Source organism: Marmota marmota, unplaced genomic scaffold (genome assembly GCF_001458135.2).
Source record: "Marmota marmota marmota unplaced genomic scaffold, marMar, whole genome shotgun sequence".
NCBI classification, from domain to species: domain Eukaryota; kingdom Metazoa; phylum Chordata; class Mammalia; order Rodentia; family Sciuridae; genus Marmota; species Marmota marmota.
In genome coordinates this window covers 28,288,985-28,310,410 of record NW_026000026.1, presented here as the reverse complement: position 1 = coordinate 28,310,410, position 21,426 = coordinate 28,288,985, and the positions used below count along the sequence as shown (strand labels likewise).

At 42.1% G+C, this 21,426-nt stretch overlaps 1 protein-coding gene across 1 annotated transcript in view; it reads right to left on the bottom strand.

Annotated features, from left to right (window-relative positions):
* The window catches only part of Tmc2 (transmembrane channel like 2), an 82,037-nt gene that overhangs the window by 43,924 nt on the left and 16,687 nt on the right, over positions 1-21,426 (bottom strand). Inside the window, exons 2-8 of the mRNA XM_015487545.2 lie at positions 17,907-18,222; positions 14,687-14,839; positions 12,039-12,129; positions 6,127-6,208; positions 5,664-5,770; positions 3,263-3,361; positions 1,206-1,348 (exon numbers count right to left, since the gene is read on the bottom strand). Of these exons, the coding sequence (XP_015343031.1) occupies positions 1,206-1,348; positions 3,263-3,361; positions 5,664-5,770; positions 6,127-6,208; positions 12,039-12,129; positions 14,687-14,839; positions 17,907-18,222 (991 nt within the window). The remainder of the gene's footprint in view (positions 1-1,205; positions 1,349-3,262; positions 3,362-5,663; positions 5,771-6,126; positions 6,209-12,038; positions 12,130-14,686; positions 14,840-17,906; positions 18,223-21,426) is intronic.

Sequence of the window (21,426 nt, the reverse complement as noted above, 5' to 3'; positions counted from 1 at the left end):
TCAAAAAGTTATAGCATGGAAAGCTAAGAATAAAACTGAGTTTGTCTCCTTGTTTTGTCCCTTTTGTTTGATAGATGCGGGTGGCCACATGTCATGCAGTGGTCACTGTCAAGTGCTGGGCAGGGCCTATGAGCAGCAGCACTTTCCCCTGAGATGATGCAATAGGAAGCCAAGCCAGGCTCCCCCATGACCCTCAGGAGTTCTCACCAGGCTCTGCAGTACTCTACAACTGTCTTTCAGACACAGCTCCACATTCTCCTGGGAGAACCACCCCTTGTGGCTCTGCTGAGGGGGATGTGGGCCCTGGTGGTCGGGTCTGTGTAGGAGACTGTGCCTCACACCCCACACCCCCAGCATGGCTAATGGGTTCCCCAACTACTAAGAAAGCAATTCACAGGACAGGGCAAATGTTTTCCTCAGAGAAAATGAATTAAGAGGCACAGACATATTAAAAAGCCATCTCTTGCCAGGCATGGTGGCACACACCCATAATCCCAGAGGCAGGAGGATGGCAAGTTTAGAGCCAGCCTTAGAAAAAGTAAGGTGCTAAGCAACTCAGCGAGACCCTGTCTCTAAGTAGAATACAAAATAGGGCTGGGGATGTGGCTCAGTGGTTGAGTGCCCCTGAGTTTAATCTCCTGTACCAAAGGTAAAAAAAAAAAAAGCCATTTCTGACCACAGAGAGGTAGAGCTGGGGCCAGATAGATTGCCATGGTGAATCACAACTGCATATGTTTATTGAGTATTGGTTTATTGGTTATATCTTTACATATTCAGTTTTTCTGAAGAAGCTAAGTTCTGGAGGAAAGCAGAAACAAGTCTTGCAAACCTCAGGCATTACCTTACCAGATGACACGCTTCCTCTCAAGCCATACTGATCTTTTGGCAATCTCGGAACATGCTAGATGATTTGCTGCCTCTGGGCATTTTCAAGTGCCATTTCCTTTGTCTAAAATTTTGCACCTCAGACTCTCAGCATGGCTGGCAGTTCTATGCCTTATCTAAAGGAGTTTCTATCCCATATCCCAGAACTCCCCATATTACCTGGTTTATGTCTTTTATACCACATGTTATAATTTGCCTATGCTTTGTGTACATGTTTCCTTGTTTTCTCTGTAAGAAAGTGAGTAGGCATAAAGAAACTCAGGGAGTGAGTTTTTGTGTGAAGAGAAGTAAAAATCTGTCAGTGAGACGATCATACTTACGATCTAATGACAATCATCAGGCTGTAGCCAAACACGCTGATCCCCACCATAAAGTAAGCCATGGGCAGCCTGTACCTCAGCCACCCAATGGTCCTCTGGTTGTTATAGTAGCCGTAGAAGAGAGCAGAATACTTGATGTAACCCTGCGGGACAACAAGGCCGATGCTGTGGGTTTGCAAGCTCAGAGAAGACGGCTGTCAGATACTTCCATTCTACCAGGGACTTTGGTCTCAGTTTTCACTGGGGTGGAAGGGTTAAAGAAGAGTTCTGGAAGCTCTTGTTCTTCCTTCCACCTCCCCACTGTGGCTCCAGGGTCCACCCAGGTGTTCTCCTCTTTCCCTTCTTCATTCCCTTTTTCTCCCCATAACACAGAGTGAATAGAGACAAGGAGAGGAGAGCATTGTCCACATTCAGGATCAATCAGGGACAAGGGGCATGCATAAGTGTGTAGCCCACCCCTGCACCCACAGGCATGCACAGCTCAGGGTTATTTTTCCCTATTCCTGGGGTTTTGGGGTTTTTTTTGGTTTGTTTGTTTGGTTAGTTTGGTTTTGGTTTTTGGTACCGGGGATTGAACCCTGGGGTGCTTAACCACGTAGCCACATTCCCAGCCCTTTTTATTATCATTATTTTAAATTTTGAGGTAGAGTCTCACTAAGTTGGTTAGGGCCTTACTAAGTTGCTGAGGCTGGCTTTGAACTTGTGATCCTCCTGCCTCTGCCTCCTGAGCTGCTGGAATCACAGGCATTTGCCACCGCCCCCAGCCTCCCTGGAGTCTTAATGCTCTAAAAGTAGATGGGCGTTTGTGAGTTTTCTCAATATTTAACAGCTTCTAAAGAAAATTACACACCCTAAAGCCCACAGATGAACTGAATTTCAAATGTTGTTTTGTTTTATTTTTGACTTGGGAGTTTTGACTTGGGGCTGTTGGTGTAATAGTACAATTTTGGGTGTAATGATTTAGCTATAATATAAACTCAGATTTTTAGCCCCTTTTTATGTCTTTGCTAAATATAAAGCAAGCGATCTTTGTGGAATATATTCAGTTTGTTTTTGGCAGATAGAATATCTCAACTGGGATCCTTGATGACATAAAGGATAAGGGAAATCCCCAGTAGCAGTATAGTTGGGTATCCTTGTTCCAAATCACTTGGAAAATTACTCCAACTCACTTTCACACATTTCTGAAGGGATTCAACCTGACTTTGAGAGTAAAGGATGGCAGCAGCAATGACCTGCTGTGGGTGTCAGCATGGCCGTGGCCAGCCTTTGGAACCCACCCCTTGGAGCTGCAGGCTAAGGCATGGAAAGGTGGGGACTCAAAAAGGCAGGGAGAGCCGGGTGTGGTGGCACATGCCTATAAACCCAATGACTCAGGAAGTTGAAGCAGGAGGATCGTGAGTTCAAAGCCAGCCTCAGCAACAGCAAGGCGCTAAGCAACTCAGTGAGACCCTGTCTCTAAATAAAACACAAAATAGGGCTGGGGATGAGGCTCACTGGTCAAGTGCCCTTGAGTTCAATCCCTGGTACCAAAAGAAAAAAAGGCAGGAAGAGTGTTTCAGGTAGAAGATCATGAGCCAGAGGACCATGAGCCAGAGCATGGTGTGGCATGCGTTCAGGGACTTCCTTGAAACTTGGTAGTGGTGGGGCACTGAGGTGGGAAGTATTAGACAAACCCAGGACCAGCTAGGGAACAGCCAGGTTGTGAACAGTTCCCTTGTAAACCCTATGAGGAACAGTGATTTAATTCCATTTTGGCAATGAATATCTGAGGTCAGATCTGCAGTTTAGAAAGTTCACTCTGGTGCAGAGGAAATGGAGATTTAGGAGCCACACTGTGCAAGGGGGAGAGGGAGACTGTTTCAGTGGCAGACCTAGGAAAATGAAGGCAGTAGTTAAAGCAGACATAAGAAGGATGAGAAAAGCATTTTGCCTGATGCTGGCTTCCTATTTGATGAACATGCAGACTTTTCAATAATTAAATGCAATATTTTACACCATTCCTGGGATCTTTCACCTTACAATCACAAAACGGAAGTGCATGTTGGCAACAGTACCTCAAAATCCCAAAGGACAGAAAAGTCCATGGCTTTCTCTTCCTCAGCCCGAGGCACAGTCTTTCTGGGAATACTTCCATAGGGCATGCCCATCAGCACCTGACGTAGGGACAGAGTGACATGGTGTAAATGGAGAAAATACGAACACACAGAGACAAGTGTAGGCTGGATTAAAAACTACCCTCTCAGAGCAGGAGACACGCATTAAATAGCACCAATCTTTAAATAACATCAATCACTTTCCTGACTTAAAAGTTTTTGTTTTTGGTACCAGGGACAGAACCCAGGAGCGCTTAACCACTGAGCCACACCCCCAGCCCTTTTCTATTTTTTATTTAGAAACCGGGTCTCATTAAGTTGCTTAAGGCCTCGCTTTTGCTGAGGCTGGCTTTGAACTCACAATCCTCCTACCTTTGCCTCCCAAGCTTCTGGGATTACAGGTGTGTGCCATCTCACCTGGTGCTGTACTTTCCTGATTTTAAAACTAACACACACTCATAGAAAAAGTGGGAAAGTATAGAAGAACATTTTAAATATTATGCATCACCTTCTACCAACTCTATTCAATATGCTAGATAATCACATATTTCCTTTTAATTATTTCTGAGTTCTCTATACATTTTAGCCTGGTTATTGAGCTTAATATTCTTTTATGATCAATTCCCTCTGTCATAAGCTATTTCCCCAAATAAAGTGAATTTGGGGTAATGTTGGGCTGGGGATGTGGCCCAATGGCAGAGCACTTGCCTCATACATGTGAAGCACTGGGTTCGTTCCTCAGCACCACTTAAAAATAAATAAACAAAATAAAGATATTGTGTCCATCTATAACTAAAAAATTGAAAAAAAAAATCTAATGTTGTGTATGTACCAAAAACTTACTTTATGAATTCCCTGTTGTGGAGTACTTCTAGTTCTTTGTGTGTACATATTTCTTAGTATTCTTATCCATATGCCTTATTCACATCTTTAAGTATTTTTTTTAAAAATCAGAATGAAATTACATTTACATATTGATTTAAAATGGATGGACTTTTGGCTGGGTGCAGTGCTCCATACCTGTAATCCCAGGAGCTCGGGAGGCTGAGGCAGGAGGATCGTGAGTTCAAACCCAGCCTCAGCAATTTAGCAAGGTTCTAAGCAACTTAGCAAGACCCTGTCTCTAAAAAAAATATAAAAAGGACTGGGGATGTGGTTGTGGCTGAGTGCCTCTGAGTTCAATCCCTAGGACGAAAAAAAAAAAAGATGAATTGACTCTTTTATGATATCGAGTTGTATCCTTCTAAGAATGTATCCTTTCATTTGTTATCTGAGTTTTGTCCAGTAATACTTGATAGTGTTCCTCATAGGAATCTTCTTATTTGATACATTTTCACTAGTTATTTTATAGATTTATTGCTGTTGCAAGTGTCAAAATGTTGAATTCTATTTTAAACTGCATGTTAGAAGTATAGAAAATTCCTGAAGATGTTTTTCTATTTAAATTTACTTCAGACATGTCAATATACTCTTTATTAATTTCTAGTAGTTTTTGATTGAGTACCTAAAGTTTTAAGGGTCTGCAATCAGATGACCTCAAAAATAAAATAATAGAGTTTTTTTGAGTACAAAATGCATCAGATTCTCAATTTTCCAGGCTCACTGAATGAGGGAGAAATTTCAAAATAATATTGAAAAGTAATGAGGGCAGGGATATACCATGTCACTCTTGATGTTTGTAGCACAAGCTTCATCCACTCTTCCTACTTCAGATTTGTGCCACTTTTAATATTTCACTACTTTGTTTTGTTAATTTATAGGCTCATCATTTCATGTAATATTCTTCTGTTTCTTTTCACTTTTAATTTATTTTCTTATTTGGAAATAAGTTGCATAAAAAGTAGCATATATAGTACATATGTACAGTTGATTGTAATAAAAAGAAAATTAACTATTGGGCATTCACAAAAGTGAAAAAATAGCTTAACAAACAGAAAATCACCAGGACTTTATAATACCCTGGGTAAGAGTCTCCAGAAGCATATCCTTCTTCTACCCCAAGGTGCAGCCAAGATGTAGTTCATCTTATGATAACCATTTCTTTGTTTTTCCTCACATTTTACTCACTTATTGTTTAGCTTTGCCTATCTCTCTATTTTTTTAGGTAAAAGGAAAAAAAATAACTGAGATAATAATTCTATACTGATCTTAGGGTCAAAGGTAAAAAATATGTAGTATCCATTTCTTGATTCAAAACCACAAGTATTTTAGTTTCATTCTTTGTTCTGAACTATCTGGGCAATTAATGAGAATATAGAATTTAAAAATGAATGACTGACTCTTCTTCAAACAGAGTATTTGGGTAAAATAAAGCCTCAACACTATACAAAGATACAGAAATTTTTGTTGTTTGTTTGCTTACCTCTGGGATTATGACTAGACCAAATATTAAGCCAAAAAGGACAAGGTTAACTCCGTACATCCATCGGAGAAAGATGAAATACGAAGCCACTGAAGAACCAAAGTGACCTAGAGGGAGAAAAGATGGTGGATTTAAGGGTGCAGACGAAGGAAATTGACACTACTGAGTATTTTGTGTGTGTGATAGACTCAATTTTCACATCAGTCTATGGAACAAACATCTTGGTCTCCATTTCCTTTTTCCAGATAAATAACCTGAGTCTCCAGGAGGTTAACTGAGCTGCCCAAGCACTTGCAAGTGAAAAGTGAAGAAGCTGAACTTAAATCTTGGTCCTACTAGTCCAAAACCCATCCTTTTTAAAATACAACAGAATCTGTGAAACAATCTAATCAGAAGTTTAAGAACACAATCCAAACTCTGGGAAGACTCTTCAACTGAAAAACAGTGATTCCAAAATACTCACTTTCAATATCCTTGATCTTCATTTCCCAGGGAATACACTGAGTCTTGAAATTATCAAAGTCTCTCTTAAACTTGATCCATTTCTGAAATGGAATAGATAAATATTAAATGTTGTCCTGGAGCACATTGGGGCACATTGAGAGACATTTTGATGTTGCCATGACAATGTGAGGTTGACATGTGGGTGAGGTTGCCATCTTGGAATCTTCACTTCTGCATCCCTGAGCTCAGGCTACCAGAGGTGAATATTTAAACCACATTTGCTTTCCCAAAGTCAGGTGCGGAGTGAAAGAGAAGTTAGGGGACCATTAATACGTAGCATTTGTCTACAGTGCTGATAATATCTCAGGGTTGGACAGTTTAAATAAGAACTTAGAAATTTTGAGTACAACTTATGAGCACAACCAAATTGGGTTAGTCATCTTTTATGCAATATTTTCTATCTTCAAATAGAAATTCAAGGGGAAAAGAAACCTCACAATTTTCATAGTCACCTTTGGCAGACAGCCAAGGATCTAAATCTAATAGGAATTGTTAAACTAGGAGACTGGTGGGATTGGAAAAAAAAAAAATTCTCAACACATGGCTGCCCATTCTTCTTTGGGAAAAAAATGATCCTGAATTTCTGAAAGGAGTTAGGAAGTATTTTCCTCCCTCCAATAGTGATGTAATTTGTATCTGGAATGTCCCCAAGACCTATGCGCTGAAGCCTCCTTCCCCAGAGTGGCATTATTGGGAGGTTTTGGAATATTTAAAACGTAGGACCTAGAGGGAGGTCTTCTGGTCATTGGTGGTGATAGTGGTACCCTAGCCCCTTTCTTCTTTCTCCCCTCTTTTGCCAGCAATGAGGTGAGCAGATTTGATCTGCCATGTGATCTTGACATAATGTGCTGCCTCACTACAGGCCGAAAGCAATGAGGCTAACCACTCGTGGACTGAAACTTCCAAAACTGTGGGCCCATTTTTTTTCTCTTTATAAGTTATTTCAGGTATTTTGTTACAGTGATATAAAGGTGACTAACACAAATATGGGGTTTTTTTTAAAGATAGATAGAGAGAGAGAGAGAGAGAGAGAGAGAGAGAGAGAGAGAGAATTTTTTAATATTTATTTTTTAGTTCTTGGCGGACACAACATCTTTGTTTGTATGTGGTGCTGAGGATCGAACCCGGGCCTCACGCATGCCAGGCGAGCGTGCTACCGCTTGAGCCACATCCCCAGCCCACAAATATGGGTTTGATTCCAGCTCAACACCCAGAGTTTGTATCAACTGGAAACTAGAGAAGATGTCTGTCTGATGGGTAGATGCTATTTTGTTGATTCAAAGGGTTTTCTCCCCACCAACCTCAACCTCTAGAAATAAAGCCATTTAGAAACATAAAAAAGACTCATAGAAAATAGCAGGCTAAGAAAGAGGTACTAGAAAACAGATGCTATTAGTTTCTATTATTAAAAATTCTCCTAAAAACTAGTCCATGAAGGAAATGAGATGTTACTTTGTAAAGTCACCAAAGGATGAAAGGTTTATGCAAAGGAATCAGGCAAGCTTCCAGATCCGATTTTCTAAATATGGTTTTGACAATATTCTGATGGAATGATTATTATGGAAAGAAGAAAACTACCTGTCTGAAGAGAGAAATGGTCAGAGATGCAAAAGAGAAGAGGGACCCATACGCAGAGGTGTGATTGACCAGACTGGCACAGATCTGGGGAAGAATAAATGCTAGATGCTAGCTGCTCTGGCCCCATGGCTTCATGCACTCTGCCTACTTCAGATTCTGTGCTGACAAATAATCTTTGATTCATTTGGCTTCCTATGTAGATCTGTTGATAAGGAGAGCAGCTGCTAGTCACTGGGGCTGTGTATATTTTGGTTTCTCTGGCGGTGACTTTCATTGTAAGTTAATAGACTGAAATCAGAATGAAGGTTTAGTTTCCCATACAACTAGCTTGACTATCCAAAATAGAAGGGACTGTCAAAGTGGACTTTGAGTTTTCCAGTTCTTGCATCAGTAATTTCTCCTTTTAAATTAATAATCCAGCATCTGGTTTTATATATCAGTCTCACAAGCTTTATTAATGTGAGTCTTCTTCCGAGAGATGGATCTCCTGTCAGAGTGCTGATAAAATCAGCATAAAACGCAGGCTCGCAAGGCTGGAGACGGGGAGAGGTAATTAATGTGGCCAAGTGAGGCCCAGGCTACTGGTGGGTACCTTGGCAACCACCTGGTGGAGGCTGTGGACACTTTCATTAGTTTGCAGAGTCAGAAAACCAGGCTGGGTGTGGGCAGAGGATCCCCAGCCCCTTCCTCAGCACTGTGGGAGCTGCTGGCTGTGGGACTGGGTCATTGTCATGTCATCTGGCTCCCCAGCTATTGATAAGAAAATGGCTTCAAGTAGGGATCAAACAAGATCCAGGCAAGTGACACATCCTGTCTGTGGATGAAATTGGGATCTAGTGACTAAAATGAAAGCAACCAGTGAGGCCTGAGAAACAGTACTGCTGAATAAGGAAAAAGAGACACCTATTCTTTGAAATTTGTGGAAAACATTCCTTAGGATATATAAATAAGTTCTAGGAAGCAGTTTGTCATTCTCAGTAGAATGCAAAAAATCCGTCTTCTAAAAGAGAGCAATTTAAGATTTTAAAAAGAATATGGCGCATGCTTGTAATCCCAGTGGCTTGGGAGGCTTAGGCAGGAGGATCGCGAGTGCAAAGCCAGCCTCAGAAACAGAGAGGAACTAAGCAACTCAGTGAGACCCTGTCTCTAAATAAAATACAAAAAAAGGGCTGGGGATGAGGCTCAGTGGTCCAGTGCCCCTAAGTCCAATCCCTGGTACCCCACCTCAAAAAAAAAAAAAAAAAAAAAAAAAGAATATGAGGTATAGAATGACTACAGGAAGCTAAAGGTTCTATAATGAAATGAAAAGAAATATTTGACATAGTAAGAACAGTAACTGACACAGAGGAAAATGGATTCCATGGTGTTAAGAATATGCCTGAGAATTCCTAAGACTGCAAAGAGAGAGGAAAACAAAGAATTAAAAACAGCGAGGGCAGGTAACAAAGGAAGGTCAGCGATCATCCTCTCCCTATAGAGGAAGCTGGATCTACTTGACAGAAACGTGACTGAACAGACTCATTTACAAAGACATATCTGACTAGAGATCTGCCGTACAACATTGTGCCTATATTTAACAACACTGTATCGTGCGTTTAAAATTTTGTTGAGAAGGTAGATCTCAATTAAGTGTGCTACAATTTAAAAAACAGTGAATACAAATTTAAAGAGGAACAACAACCTATTTTTTTCTGTTGTTGTTCATTTGAGTTTGAGTTGCTACAAACTGGGAACAATAATTTGGAAATGTGCTTTAAAATTTAAAATATGCATGCTTTTGAACCAGCCATATTATTTGGGGGACTGTGTTTTGTTGGATTTACAATAAGTGTTACAAAATTGTTTGTTGCAAGCTTGTTACAGCAAAATCTAGAACAACAACAACAAAAAAGGTGTATCGAAAAGCACATTCCTCAAATGGAAAAAAAAAGAAGATCTGAGTGTGTAGTCATCAAGTATTCAATAGTTATTCTACAAAATTAATAAAATGACTCAGAAATAATTGCCAGGTGTTTATAACTGATAAAGGAGAAAAAAACAATACTAGGAATAAACAGTTTCAAACCCAGCAGATATAAAGAGTAATTACAAAAATTATGGCGCATATGCCACTTTCTGTTAATGCAGATGAAAATTTTAATGAAATGATCAAGTTTGGGGAAGAATATGAATTATCAGGAGGGCTCTAAAAAAAGCTAAAACTTGAATACACCAATCAACAAGGAATGCATGAAAAAAAATATCAAGGTATTCTATAAAGATGGAATTCACACAAACAAAAAAAATTCATGCTCCATAAAAAATGATTTACAGCATAAGGAGGAGATAATGCTATTTGTTCACTATTATAAAGCAAGTATATTCCTAGTGCACCCTTGTGCATATGTGCGACACAAATTCAGATCAATCTTATGAAAATGTATGTAGTACATATAAATAAAATACTATCAAGTCATGTGTGTCTGAGGAGTTAAAAATAATGTGCCATGACTGAGATTATCCCAGAAATAAAAAGGAAGTTTAATAGCTAAAAGGCAAAGGTGCTTAATAAAATCTAATATCTATTTCCAATAAAATAGAAATCTTGACCTATAACTAGAGGGTAATTTCTTATTATGGGAAAGTCTATTTTGAGCTGACAAGTCCCATAAACTTAATGTGAAACACTAAAGTCATTCTCGTTAAAATGATGAAAAGACAGAGACCTATGGTTATCATTGTCAACTGAAATTGTTCTGAAATTACTAACTTGTGCTTTAGGGTAGAAATTACATATCACATTAGAAGAACCAAAAAAACCTTTTTAATGTGCCTAATCAGATGAAAATTATTAGAATGAATAAAATTAATAAGAGAAGCCAAGGGACTGGGGCTGTTGCTCAGTGGCAGAGGGCTTGCCTATTACATGAGCCCCAGTGCAGAAACAAACAAACCACAGTACAATAAGAGAACCACACATAAAATTAACAAAAAAGTGTAATTTTCTACATACCACCCAAAGCTAGTTATTAGATTAGTCCATTCACAAAAGGAACTAGAATATAAACTACATAGAAATAAATTTAAGACATGGAAAAGATCTATGTGAAGAAATTGAAAAACTTTGCTCAAAGAGGCAAGAGAAACATGCAGTATTCTTTGATGCAAAGACTAAATATTATAAAGGTAAGAAGCCTGCACAAATAAAATGGAAGATTTTTAAAAATATTGATCAAAATCTCAATGGGCTATATTAGAGTTTTGCAAAGTGATTTTTAAAAAGTTCATATGGATGGCTGGGAGCCGTGGAGCACACCTGTCATTTCAGCAGCTCGGGAGGCTGAGGTCAAAACCAGCCTCAGCAATTTAGTGTGGCCCAAAGTATCTCAGTGAGACTCTGCCTCAAAATAAAATATAAAAAGGGCTGGGGATGTGGCTCAGTGGTTAAAAACCCCTGGTTTCAATCCCTGGTACAAAAAAAAATACATATGGAAATAATACATTTCACAGGCAGGGCAAGCCTAGGGAAACAAAGAAAAAGAAGCTGGAAGTATTAGGCATCAAAACTGAGAGTTGAAGCAACTACATCCACACTCAAGCCCTGAAACAGGCTCTCTGCAAGAATGAAGTGGATGCGAGTGGTAGTTTTTCAAATCTGTGAGTACTTCAGTCCCCTCAAGGAAGGAAATTTCAATAAGTCCCAGGTTAAATGTCCCACCTCAGACCATTACCCTTGGATCAGATGCCCAGGGGGTGACATAACAGAGTAGAGCTGCCTGCTGCCTCTGCGAACATTACTGTTTATCATCCAATGCTGATTATACCACAGCCTTTTTGGGTCTCCCCCAAATCAACATGATTTGGGGTTTGGAAAAATAAAAACCCCAGTGGGTTTTGTTTTGTTTTTTTGTTTTTTTAGTTTTTTAGGTGGACACAATATTTTTATTTTATTTTTTATGTGGTGCTGAGGATCCAACCCAGTGCCTTGCCAGGTGAGTGCACTACCACTTGAGCCACAACCCTAGCCACCACCCTCCTCCCCAGTGGTTTTAACGCCATTCATTCTGTGAGTTCATTCGCTGGTGAGGAAACAGGTTTTACGTATATGGAAGCCTCCACAGAATCAGCATAGAGGAACCACAAGGACACAGTTGATTTCCATCACTGGAGGAAGGAGAATGGTCTACTGGGCCTCACTCTCAGGATTCTGGGGGTAACTGACACATGGTGTGGGGGGACAGGTGAGGCTGGGGTCCTCCACGTTCCCAAGCAGAGCAGACCCTCCTGGCAGGCTGGCTGTCCCCCATCACGCACCTTGGCCATCATCATCCTGTAGGCGTAGAGTCGTTTGCCCTTCCCCTTTCCCAAGGCTCCTTCGTATTTCTCCACAAAGGCTTGGGCCTCCCTGGTCAGGAGAAAAAAGTTGGGGGTGGGTGGGAATTCCATTAACATCCAATGAAAGGAAATCTAAACCATGAGGGGTTACCAGGCTGAAAGCCTGTGTGCTTTTATGCCCCTGGTTACAATATGAATTCCACAAAGGCAGGAAATTTTGTCTGTCTTGTCCATTGAAACTTCCCAAATTCCTAGAATAATGCTTGGCATACACTAGACACTTGTGATAGGCAGAGTTTGCCCCCCAACCCCCCGCATGACTTTTGCCCTTTGGTGTCATACCTGTGAATAAACTGTTAAATGGCAAAAGGGACTCTGTGGGATTGAGATTACTAACTCTAAAATAGGGAGATTATCATAGTTATCTGGACAGGTTCAATGTAGTCACATAAAGCCTTAAAAATCTATGTGGAAGGCAGAAGAGTCGGAGAAGAGTGTGGAGAAAGGGAAAGTTCCAGAAATCAAAAGCAGCTAAGGACCTCTGGATCAAGGGGATGACAGGGCATTGGGTTCCCTGGCTTTTCTTTTTGTCTTCTAGATCCTAGACTGGATATTGGCAAAGCCTGCAACCCAGAGATCCTGCCAACCCTGCCAGCAGCAGGGATTCTGGCCCTCAGAGGCGGGAAGAGATGGCAGATTTCTCCTCTAAGCAGGATTTGCAGCCTGCTGGAGATCTCATTTCTTCAAGCATCCAGGTTGTTGTTGTTTTTTTTTTTTTTCTACCATTAATAAAAGATGTGTTCAGGCAACACCTGTTGGGGGTGAGGTTCTGTGATAGTGACAGGTGGCTATTCAGTCTTGCTGATAAAAGGAAGAACCCATCCTAGAAGAAGCAAAGAGAAGGGACTCAGAAAAAGGAGCCTGGGAAGAAGCCAGCCAACTGCCTAGAGCTGAAAACACTATCCAAATCGTAGCCACTAGGCGCACGTGGCTACTTGAAATTTCAAGTTATTTTTTATTTTACTGTTTTAACTGACAAAAATGTAAATATTATAATATTTGTGGAATGACAAAATCATGCTCATTAACATAAGCACTTTTTCACTTTGCATTTCTTTTTGCAGTGAGAATCCTTAATATCTACTCATTGCCATTTTTAATATGCAATACATTGCTATTAACTATTGTCATTTTTTTAAAATTTAAATTAAAAATTTTTCAGTTTCCCAGTTGCACTAAGTGCATGTCAAGTGCTGGTTAGGGGTTATTGGGTTAGATGGTGCAGCTTCAGGAGATTTCCATTGTTACAGAAAGTTCTATTGGTCAGTGCTAGCCCATGGCAGGAGCCTGAGGCACCGCAGGGAGGCATTTCTTCTTGAAGCTGCATAGAAGGTCATGCAATAATCTGCACAGTAATGGAGTAAGCTCTACGTGTCAGAAAACCTGACAAGTTCTGCACTGTGTTGATGTGGTCAAAATATTTGCTATGTCAAAACAGTGTTAAAACATGACTGCCTAACGGTTCTCCTAAATAACATGAGTTTGAGTTGAGCATGGCAAACTTGGGTGTGAGAGGAGCCAGGGGAAATGAGCTTTACACAGATGAAAGAGGAGAGTGAGTGTCGTCTCCAGGGATGTGGTGGAAGAACAGAAGGGGATTTTCTAGTGGAAAACCAGAAGCCATGCAGTGTGGATTGAAAATCACAGCAGAGATGTAAGAATCAAAAAAATGATTGGTGGGCCAACTTTCCTTGGGAAACCAGAGAGCTAGCTGAGTCTAAAAGAAAAGTCAAGTGGCATAGGCAGGAGGCCCAGTCTCTTTTCCAGAACCATAGTCAAAGAGCACCACTCCCTGCATGGCCTTGCGTTAGGTTTTGGGGATGTGCGGGTAATTAAGTCCACCTTGTACAGGTAAGTCACTGCAAGTGAGAGCCACATGGGGAGGGATGTTGGGGGCTTAACCATTTTTTGAAGATTTCAATGAAATTAACACAAGCACAATAAAATAAGTTGGAAATCATACTCTAGAGCTTATATGCCCTTTATAGATATGTTCATATACACATGAAATATATACATATTTCCAAATATTGTATTCATTCCCCACAGTACTTTTCTCAAAAGTATAGATCTCTAAAAAAAAATAATAATTATTTCAAAGTTACCGTAGTGGTAATTTGTTGCTCAATTTAAATTTTTACAGTTCCACATCTGGGACGATGGGACAACCGGTGTTAAAGAACACAAGAAAGAGCTGATCTTGTTGGGAAGGGGCATCCTGGACAGCTTCCCTGGGGAAATCCTTCCTGTGCTGGGTCAGAAGAGAGGCACAGAACCACCAGATGAGCTGGGGCATGGGAGAGAAGATGGGCAGGCAATGGAAGGGCTGGGTACAGGTCTTCCATCTCTCCTCCTCCAGGACCTGCTAGGTGCTGGCAAACCTCAAGTCCTGCAGGCTGCGATGGCGTTCCCTGAGTGCTGCACTCAGCCTGGGGAGGTGAGGAAGGTGAATCCTCCTTCTTGTCTAGTCCCTATGGGACCAGGAGAAGGAGGGGCTTCCCATTCCCATCAGAAGGAGCTGAGGCTTGTGGATCTCAAGAAGCCTGGTTAACTGACAACCTACCCACCTGAGCTCCGTCAGCTTCTTTGCCATGGGCCAGGGCTTGTTCCTCATGGTGGCGATGAGCTTCTTTTTTTCTTCCACCTGCTCCAGGATGCGGGCCAGTTCCTCCTCAGAAAGGGACTCCCCACCAGAGTTACTGGAGGCCAAGGAAGATGATCTAGGGGCAGAGCCAGGGCAAATGGAGAAGAGAGCTGGAAAGGAAGTAGATGTGGAGCAGCCCACAGGCAAGATGGCAAGGCATGATCCCGGATCACGCCCACTCCTGCTCAGATGCTTCCAGTGACTCCCACTGCCTGTCAGAGGAGGCCAGAACTTCAACCTGTAGCTCAACCTACCACACAGCTACCTCCCCAAACTCTATTTCTCTGAGTGTTCCCCCTCCCCCTACAGACTATCCCGTGGAGTGCTGACCAGTAGAAATAGCCATTTGTAATTTAAATGTTTCTAGTAGCCACATTAAAGTGGTGAAAAACGAATACAATTAATAACACATTTCATTTAATTTAACCTAACAAACATTATAATTTTAACATATAGTTAAAATATGAAAATTATTGAGATAGTCTTTTTTTTTTCTACTATCTTCAAAGTCTGGTGTTTGCATTGCACTCCTAGTGAAGAGCACTTCAAACACTAAATTTCCATCAGACACACTTGATCTGTATTTGGGTTTCATAAAGTTATAACTGAAAAAGTAGATTCAAGTACCCCGATTGTTTACCTAAGTTTCCCAGTAACAGAATCAAGTGCAAAATAGTATTTTTCTTTGATATTTGCATCCTCATTAACAAAACTACTTGGCCATTTTGTAAAAGAAATGCATTGAGCCAGGCGTGATGGTGCCTGCCTGTAATCCCAGCAGCTCAGGAGGCTGTGGCAGGAGGATCTTGAGTTCAAAGCCAGCCTCAGGAACAGCAAGGAGCTAAGCAACTCAGTGAGACCCTGCCTCTAAATAAAATACGAAATAGGGCTGGGAATGTGGCTAAGTGTTCAAGTGCCCCTGAGTTTAATCCCCAGTACCCTCCCTCCAAAAATTAGACCCCCCCCCCAAAAAAAAACCCAAAATTAAAAAAGAAATGCTTTGGCTTCAAAATCATATCAATTAGTTTCAAAGGTACACCTACGTCAGATTCACAAACTCTTAAGTCAATGGTATTAACATTGAATTAAAATTATGTTCAGTTAGATTAAATTGGGAATTCAGTTCCTTAGTCACACTGTGTTTGGATTTCAAATGCCCACCAGACTCATGTGGGTAGTGGCATATTGAACAGCACAGGTGTAGACAAGCTCCCATGAGAAATCCCCAAGCAACGACCCTCCCCATCTCTCAGATAATATTATGTGCTCAGTTGTGTACAATTTATTGTGTGTGCTCTGTACAGCCTCACTGAAAATATGTGACCCTCAACTGAGTGAGACAGCAGGTGACAGGGTTGAAGGAGAAAGCCAGAGAAGGGTTAGGCCCACCCAGCCAGTAAGTTTCATAAACAGAAGAATCTGAATGTGAACTTGGGCTAGATTTTTAAAACCCATTTGTGGCAGCCTCTGTGAGTTTTAGCTTCTGAATAACACCCAAGGAGCAAAGGAGAAGAAGTCTGAGCATGCCCTTGAACATTGGAAAGCTGAGATCGGAGGGTCTTTTGGCTGGACTTCATACACATCCCATGATAGCTGTCTTTGAATTTTTGCATAGTGAGTTCCTTCCGTCTGGGGAGTTGGGCATTCAGTCATTGCTTGTTTGAATTCCACCTGTTCTTCCAACACTTACTGAAATGCTTACCTTCTTCACGAAGGAAACCGGATGCCCCAGAACCCGGGCAGTACAGCACTCTATCAAAGCCCTTCTTGTGTACACATGGCTTTCTGCCTTGTCTTAATTGATGCCTGTGTCTCATCTTCCCTGCTAGCCTGCCTGTACCTGGGGAACTGGGACTGAGTCTTTTTCATTTCTCAGTGCCCTGTCATGGCATCAGGGGAAAATGCCATGAGTCCTTGTGTGTATACCTTACTTTGCATTTGTCATTTAGGATCTTACAGGATCCCTCTAAAGTTCAGGATTCTCAGGGTCCATTAACAAAGCATTCAGATTCTAAGTTGACCCTTTAATAGCTTATCATTAGGAACAAACAGCAAAGGTCCTAACAAGGGATGGCTGGTATGGGTGACAGAAGCAGTTAGTAGCCTCTTTAGAGGGTCTCACTTTGCCCTCTGTGAAGGTGGAGAGGACAGTAGACCACCTGACTAAAGGTATGCACAAAGGAGGTTTGTAGAACCCAGAGAAGGAACATCAACTCTGCCATAATCCTAAAACCCTTTCAAAAGCCTCTCAGCCATTATTTCAGGGGATGCTTAAAACATCCTGAGAGCTGGGCACAATGGTGCACGCCTGTTAGTTACCTCAGTAGCTACGGAGACTGAGGCAGGAGGATCACGAGTTCAAAGCCAGCCTCAGCAACTTAGTGAGGCCCCCAAGCAACTCAGTGAGACCCTGTCTCTAAAATGTAAAAAAAAAAAAAAAAAAAAAAAGCTGGGGATGTGGCTCAGTGGTTAAGCGCCCCTGGGTTCAATTTCCAGTACCAAAACAAACAAACAACAACAATAACCTGATCTCCAGTGAATGACAAAGGGAGCAGAGCAGAGACATCCATCAAAGCTGGTCCCAAAGAAATGGAACAAAAAGTCCGATCTGCTCATTTCAGTGACCTGGCTCTATCCACTAACCCTCGTGTGCTGGTGCTAATGGAACAAAGGAGAGGAAACAAATAATTCAAATCCTCAAATCCTAGAATTTCAGAGCTAACATAACTCTTGGAGTTCTAGACAGAATTCCATTTTTCTAGAAAACAGTCCAGATAAGGAAGGAGTGTGCTTAATCCCTATGATGATTCCTGAATCCAATACTGTTCACTTTTCTCAGTTCCTTAAGAGCCAAGGCGAGTCACCTGGTGACACCTGAGGTCTCGTCCCACCCAGCCGTGGGGCCGCATTAAGAGATTCTCCTGCGCGGGGGCGCACGGGTGGCTGGGCGAGGGGCCCAGGGGCCATCCCACCTGTCACCGTGCGATCCTCATCCCGGCTCTGGCCAGACTCTGAGCCCCAGGCAGTAGCAAAGGCGGGGCAAAGTGAAGGGGCAGCGGGGGAGCAGGAGCCCAGCAGGACACCAGCCCCTCCCAGGGTAGGGGAAGGGATGCGGAGCCGAGGGACGCGCCGGCGACACACACCTGGGTTTCTTCGGCCTCTTCCTCGTCTCCTCTTTCCTCGGAGCGTCCTTTTCCTTCTGTGGGGGTGCCCTCTGCTCCTTGAAGGAGGCCCTCCGGTCCCTCTTTTTCCCCCCCTCGCTGGTCCTCTCTGTGGCGCTCCGCTCCTGTCCCTGCAGCTCCTCGCGGCGGCCCGGGCGTTCCGTCGCCTTCCTCCGGGGAGACCCGGTTCTGGGGCTGCCCCGGGCCGGCTCCTTCAGCCCAGGCTGGGCTCCGCGCCTGCCAGGGGGACCCTCGGCTTTGGGAGCCTGCTTCCTTGCCGATCTCCCCGACGTGTCACCTGCAGAGTCAGGAAATGGACGGTGCGGGTTTCAGCCCAGGCAAGTGCCCCAGCCAAGAGGAATCTGACGTCCAGGATGCCCCCTGTAGCTCGACAGCTCTGCCAGGGCCACAACATGACACCCCAGAATAACACAGGACCTCCTTGCTTTACCGTAAATCCTCCTCAAAAGGTTGTGTTTTAATTAGATGTTGGGGAAAGTTGGCCTCTGTGTTCATAAATAAGTCACCTTTTCTGCACCTCACTTTCTTCATCTATAATTGGTTCAAGTAGCCCCAATGTCCTAGCATGGTTGAAAGGGTTAATTAAAAACAGGTAAGGTCCCTGCACATGGAGGTATTCAATAGAGGTCAGCATATGCGAACATTGATTTAAAGACGCCATCCATGCCATAAGCACACACATAGTAAAGCACCCACATTGCTATTTGCTTGTAGTTTTCCTTTAGGCTTTAGAGGTTCAGTCCATGGTCAGCTGACTCCATTGCTGTGGGCCTGAGGTGAGAGAGAACATTGTGGTGGAAGGGCATAGCAGAGAGGTGCTGCTCTGTTCATGGCATCCAAGAAAGCAGAGAGAACTTGGGGACTTTTTCTTATCCCCACTCCTACCTACTTCCTGGCCACTAAGATGTTCTGCCTCACCACAGGCCCAGAAACAATGGCTGCAGCCAAACACCCGCTGAAACCATGAGCCAAATTCACCAAATTCAATCTTTCTTCCTTTAGGTTGTTTTTCTCAGGTATTTTGTAACAGTAATGAAAAGTTGACTAATACAGAAGCCCTTCATGAACCAGTCTGGTAGTATTCCAAGAAGCAGCTGGGATTGTTTTAATCAGGCGTGGCAAGAGGCACAGACATGGAAGTGACTTTCGAGAAGGAAGAAGCTTATTTCACTCACAGATCCCTAGAATGGCAGCATGCTGTGCTGTGCAGGGCCATACAGGGAAGCACTGAGGAGACAGAGAGAATGGGGGAGGAAATGTAGACATGGGTCTTTATTATGACTTCCACCGGAAGGAATGAATGAATCAGGGTGAGCAGGTTTAGAATTGTCTAGCTGAACAATTTCTGTGGATTTTGGGGCTATGAACTTTACCTAGTTGTCTGGCCCTGGGGTGATTAGGGCAGGTGGGTGGTGGCCCAGAATGAGAACCTGATCAAAGGAGTCCTTGAGGGTAAGAGGTCTCAGTTGGCTGATTTGCAGATGAAAGGGCCCCTTGCTTCATTCTTTGCTTTCTCTAGAAACTAGCTAAAACCAGGAGGGTTAATCCTTCCAGGATCAGCAAGTGCCCAATATGTCAAAATATCAGACTATAGCAAATAAAAGGAATGGTTAATACAGGTAGGAACATTTAAGTTGCAATTGATGAATTGCTGGAGTTCAACATGGCTAAGCTTGAGAGTTAAAAACTATAGGAAATAAGTGTTGATGGGGGCATTCTTTCAGGAATTTTTACCTCCAGGAGTACTACCATGTTCTTGCTGTGAAAACTAGAGGAAAAATCCCCTGGTGCTTCCAGCAGAGGGAGGGAAAAGTAATCATTTTGAAATATGTCCATAGCATTCTGATGTCCTCAACAAAGTTCTGCCCTTAAGGGAAATTGTTTTGTCACAGTGAGTCTTAATGGACTCAGTGTAAAGGTTCCTTCTACTAAGGGAGGGAAAAGCTGAGGAGTACTTGTGAAGGTCACAGCCCAGGGGCACAGGCTTACAAGAAGACGGAGACATATTGTACTATAGAACACTTCCTCCTTCCCTCACACCTTACCACCATATCAATAGGGCTCCTGCATAAAAACAGGAAATCCAACACCTAGAGCATGATCCATGGGGGAAAAAAGTTGGAAAATTGTTCTTCACTAAAATTAAAAACTTCTAGGCTGGCATGGTGACACATACCTGTAATCCCAGCAATTTAGGAGGCTCAAACAGGAGGACTGCAAATTTGAGGCAAGCCTCAACAACTTAGGAAGGCCTTAAGCTAGACCATGTCTTGCTTAGTGAGACTTAGAGAGGCCATGTCTCAAAATAAAAAATAAAAAGGACTGGGGAAGTAGTTCCATGGTAGAACACCTCTGGGTTCAATCCCCAGTACCAACAACAACAATAACAACAAACAAACAATAATAAGTGTTGGTGAGGATGAGGGGAAAAAGGTAGACTCATACATTGCTGGTGAGACTGAAAATTGGTGCAACAACTTTGGAAAGCAGTGTGGAGATTCCTCAGAAAACTTGGAATAGAACCACCATTTGACCCAGCTATCCCACTTCTTGGTCTATACTCAGAGGACTTAAAATCAGCGTACTATAGTGACATAGGCACACCAATGTTTATAGCAGCTCCATTCATAATTGCTAAAGTATGGAACAATCCTAGTGCCCTTCAATAGATGAATGGAAACTGTAGTATATATACACAATGGAATATTACTTAGCATTAAAAGGGAATTAAATTATGGCATTTGCAGGTAAATGAATGGAGTTGAAGAATATTGTGCTAAGTGAAGTAAGCCAATCCCAAAAAACTACCAAATGTTTTCTCTGATTAGTGGATGCTGATCTATAATGGAGAGGGCATGGGAAGAATGGAAGAACTTTGGACTGGGCAAAGGGGAGAGTGGAGAGGGCTTATGAGGGCAGGAAAGATGGTGGAATGAGATGGACATCATTACCTAGGTACATGTATGATCACACGAATGGTGTGTCTCTACACTGTGCTCCATTTGTGTTTGATGAATTGAAATGCATTCTGCTGTCATTTACAACTAAGTAGAACAAATAAAAAATAAATTAATTAATTTAAAAGAATTAAAACTTCTCTGCAAAAGACACTGTCGAGAGAATGAAAACAAGTCAAAGTCTATGAGAAAATATTTTTAAAACATATCTGACAAAGGACTTATATACAAAATATACAAAGACCTCTTAAAGTTCAAGAATAAGAAAACAAACAATTTAATTTAAAAACTGGTGCAGGCTGTGGTGGAGCATGCCTGTGACTGGGAAGGCTGAGGCAGGAGGATCACAAGTTCAAAGCCAGCCTCAGCAACTTAGCAAGACCATAAGCAACATAGCAAGACCCTGTCTCAAAATAAAAAAATAAAAAAGGCTAAGGATATGGCTTAGTGGCTGAGCACCTCTGGGTTCAATCCCCAGTACAAAAAAAAAAAAAAAAAAAAAAAAAAAAAAAAAAAAAAAAAAA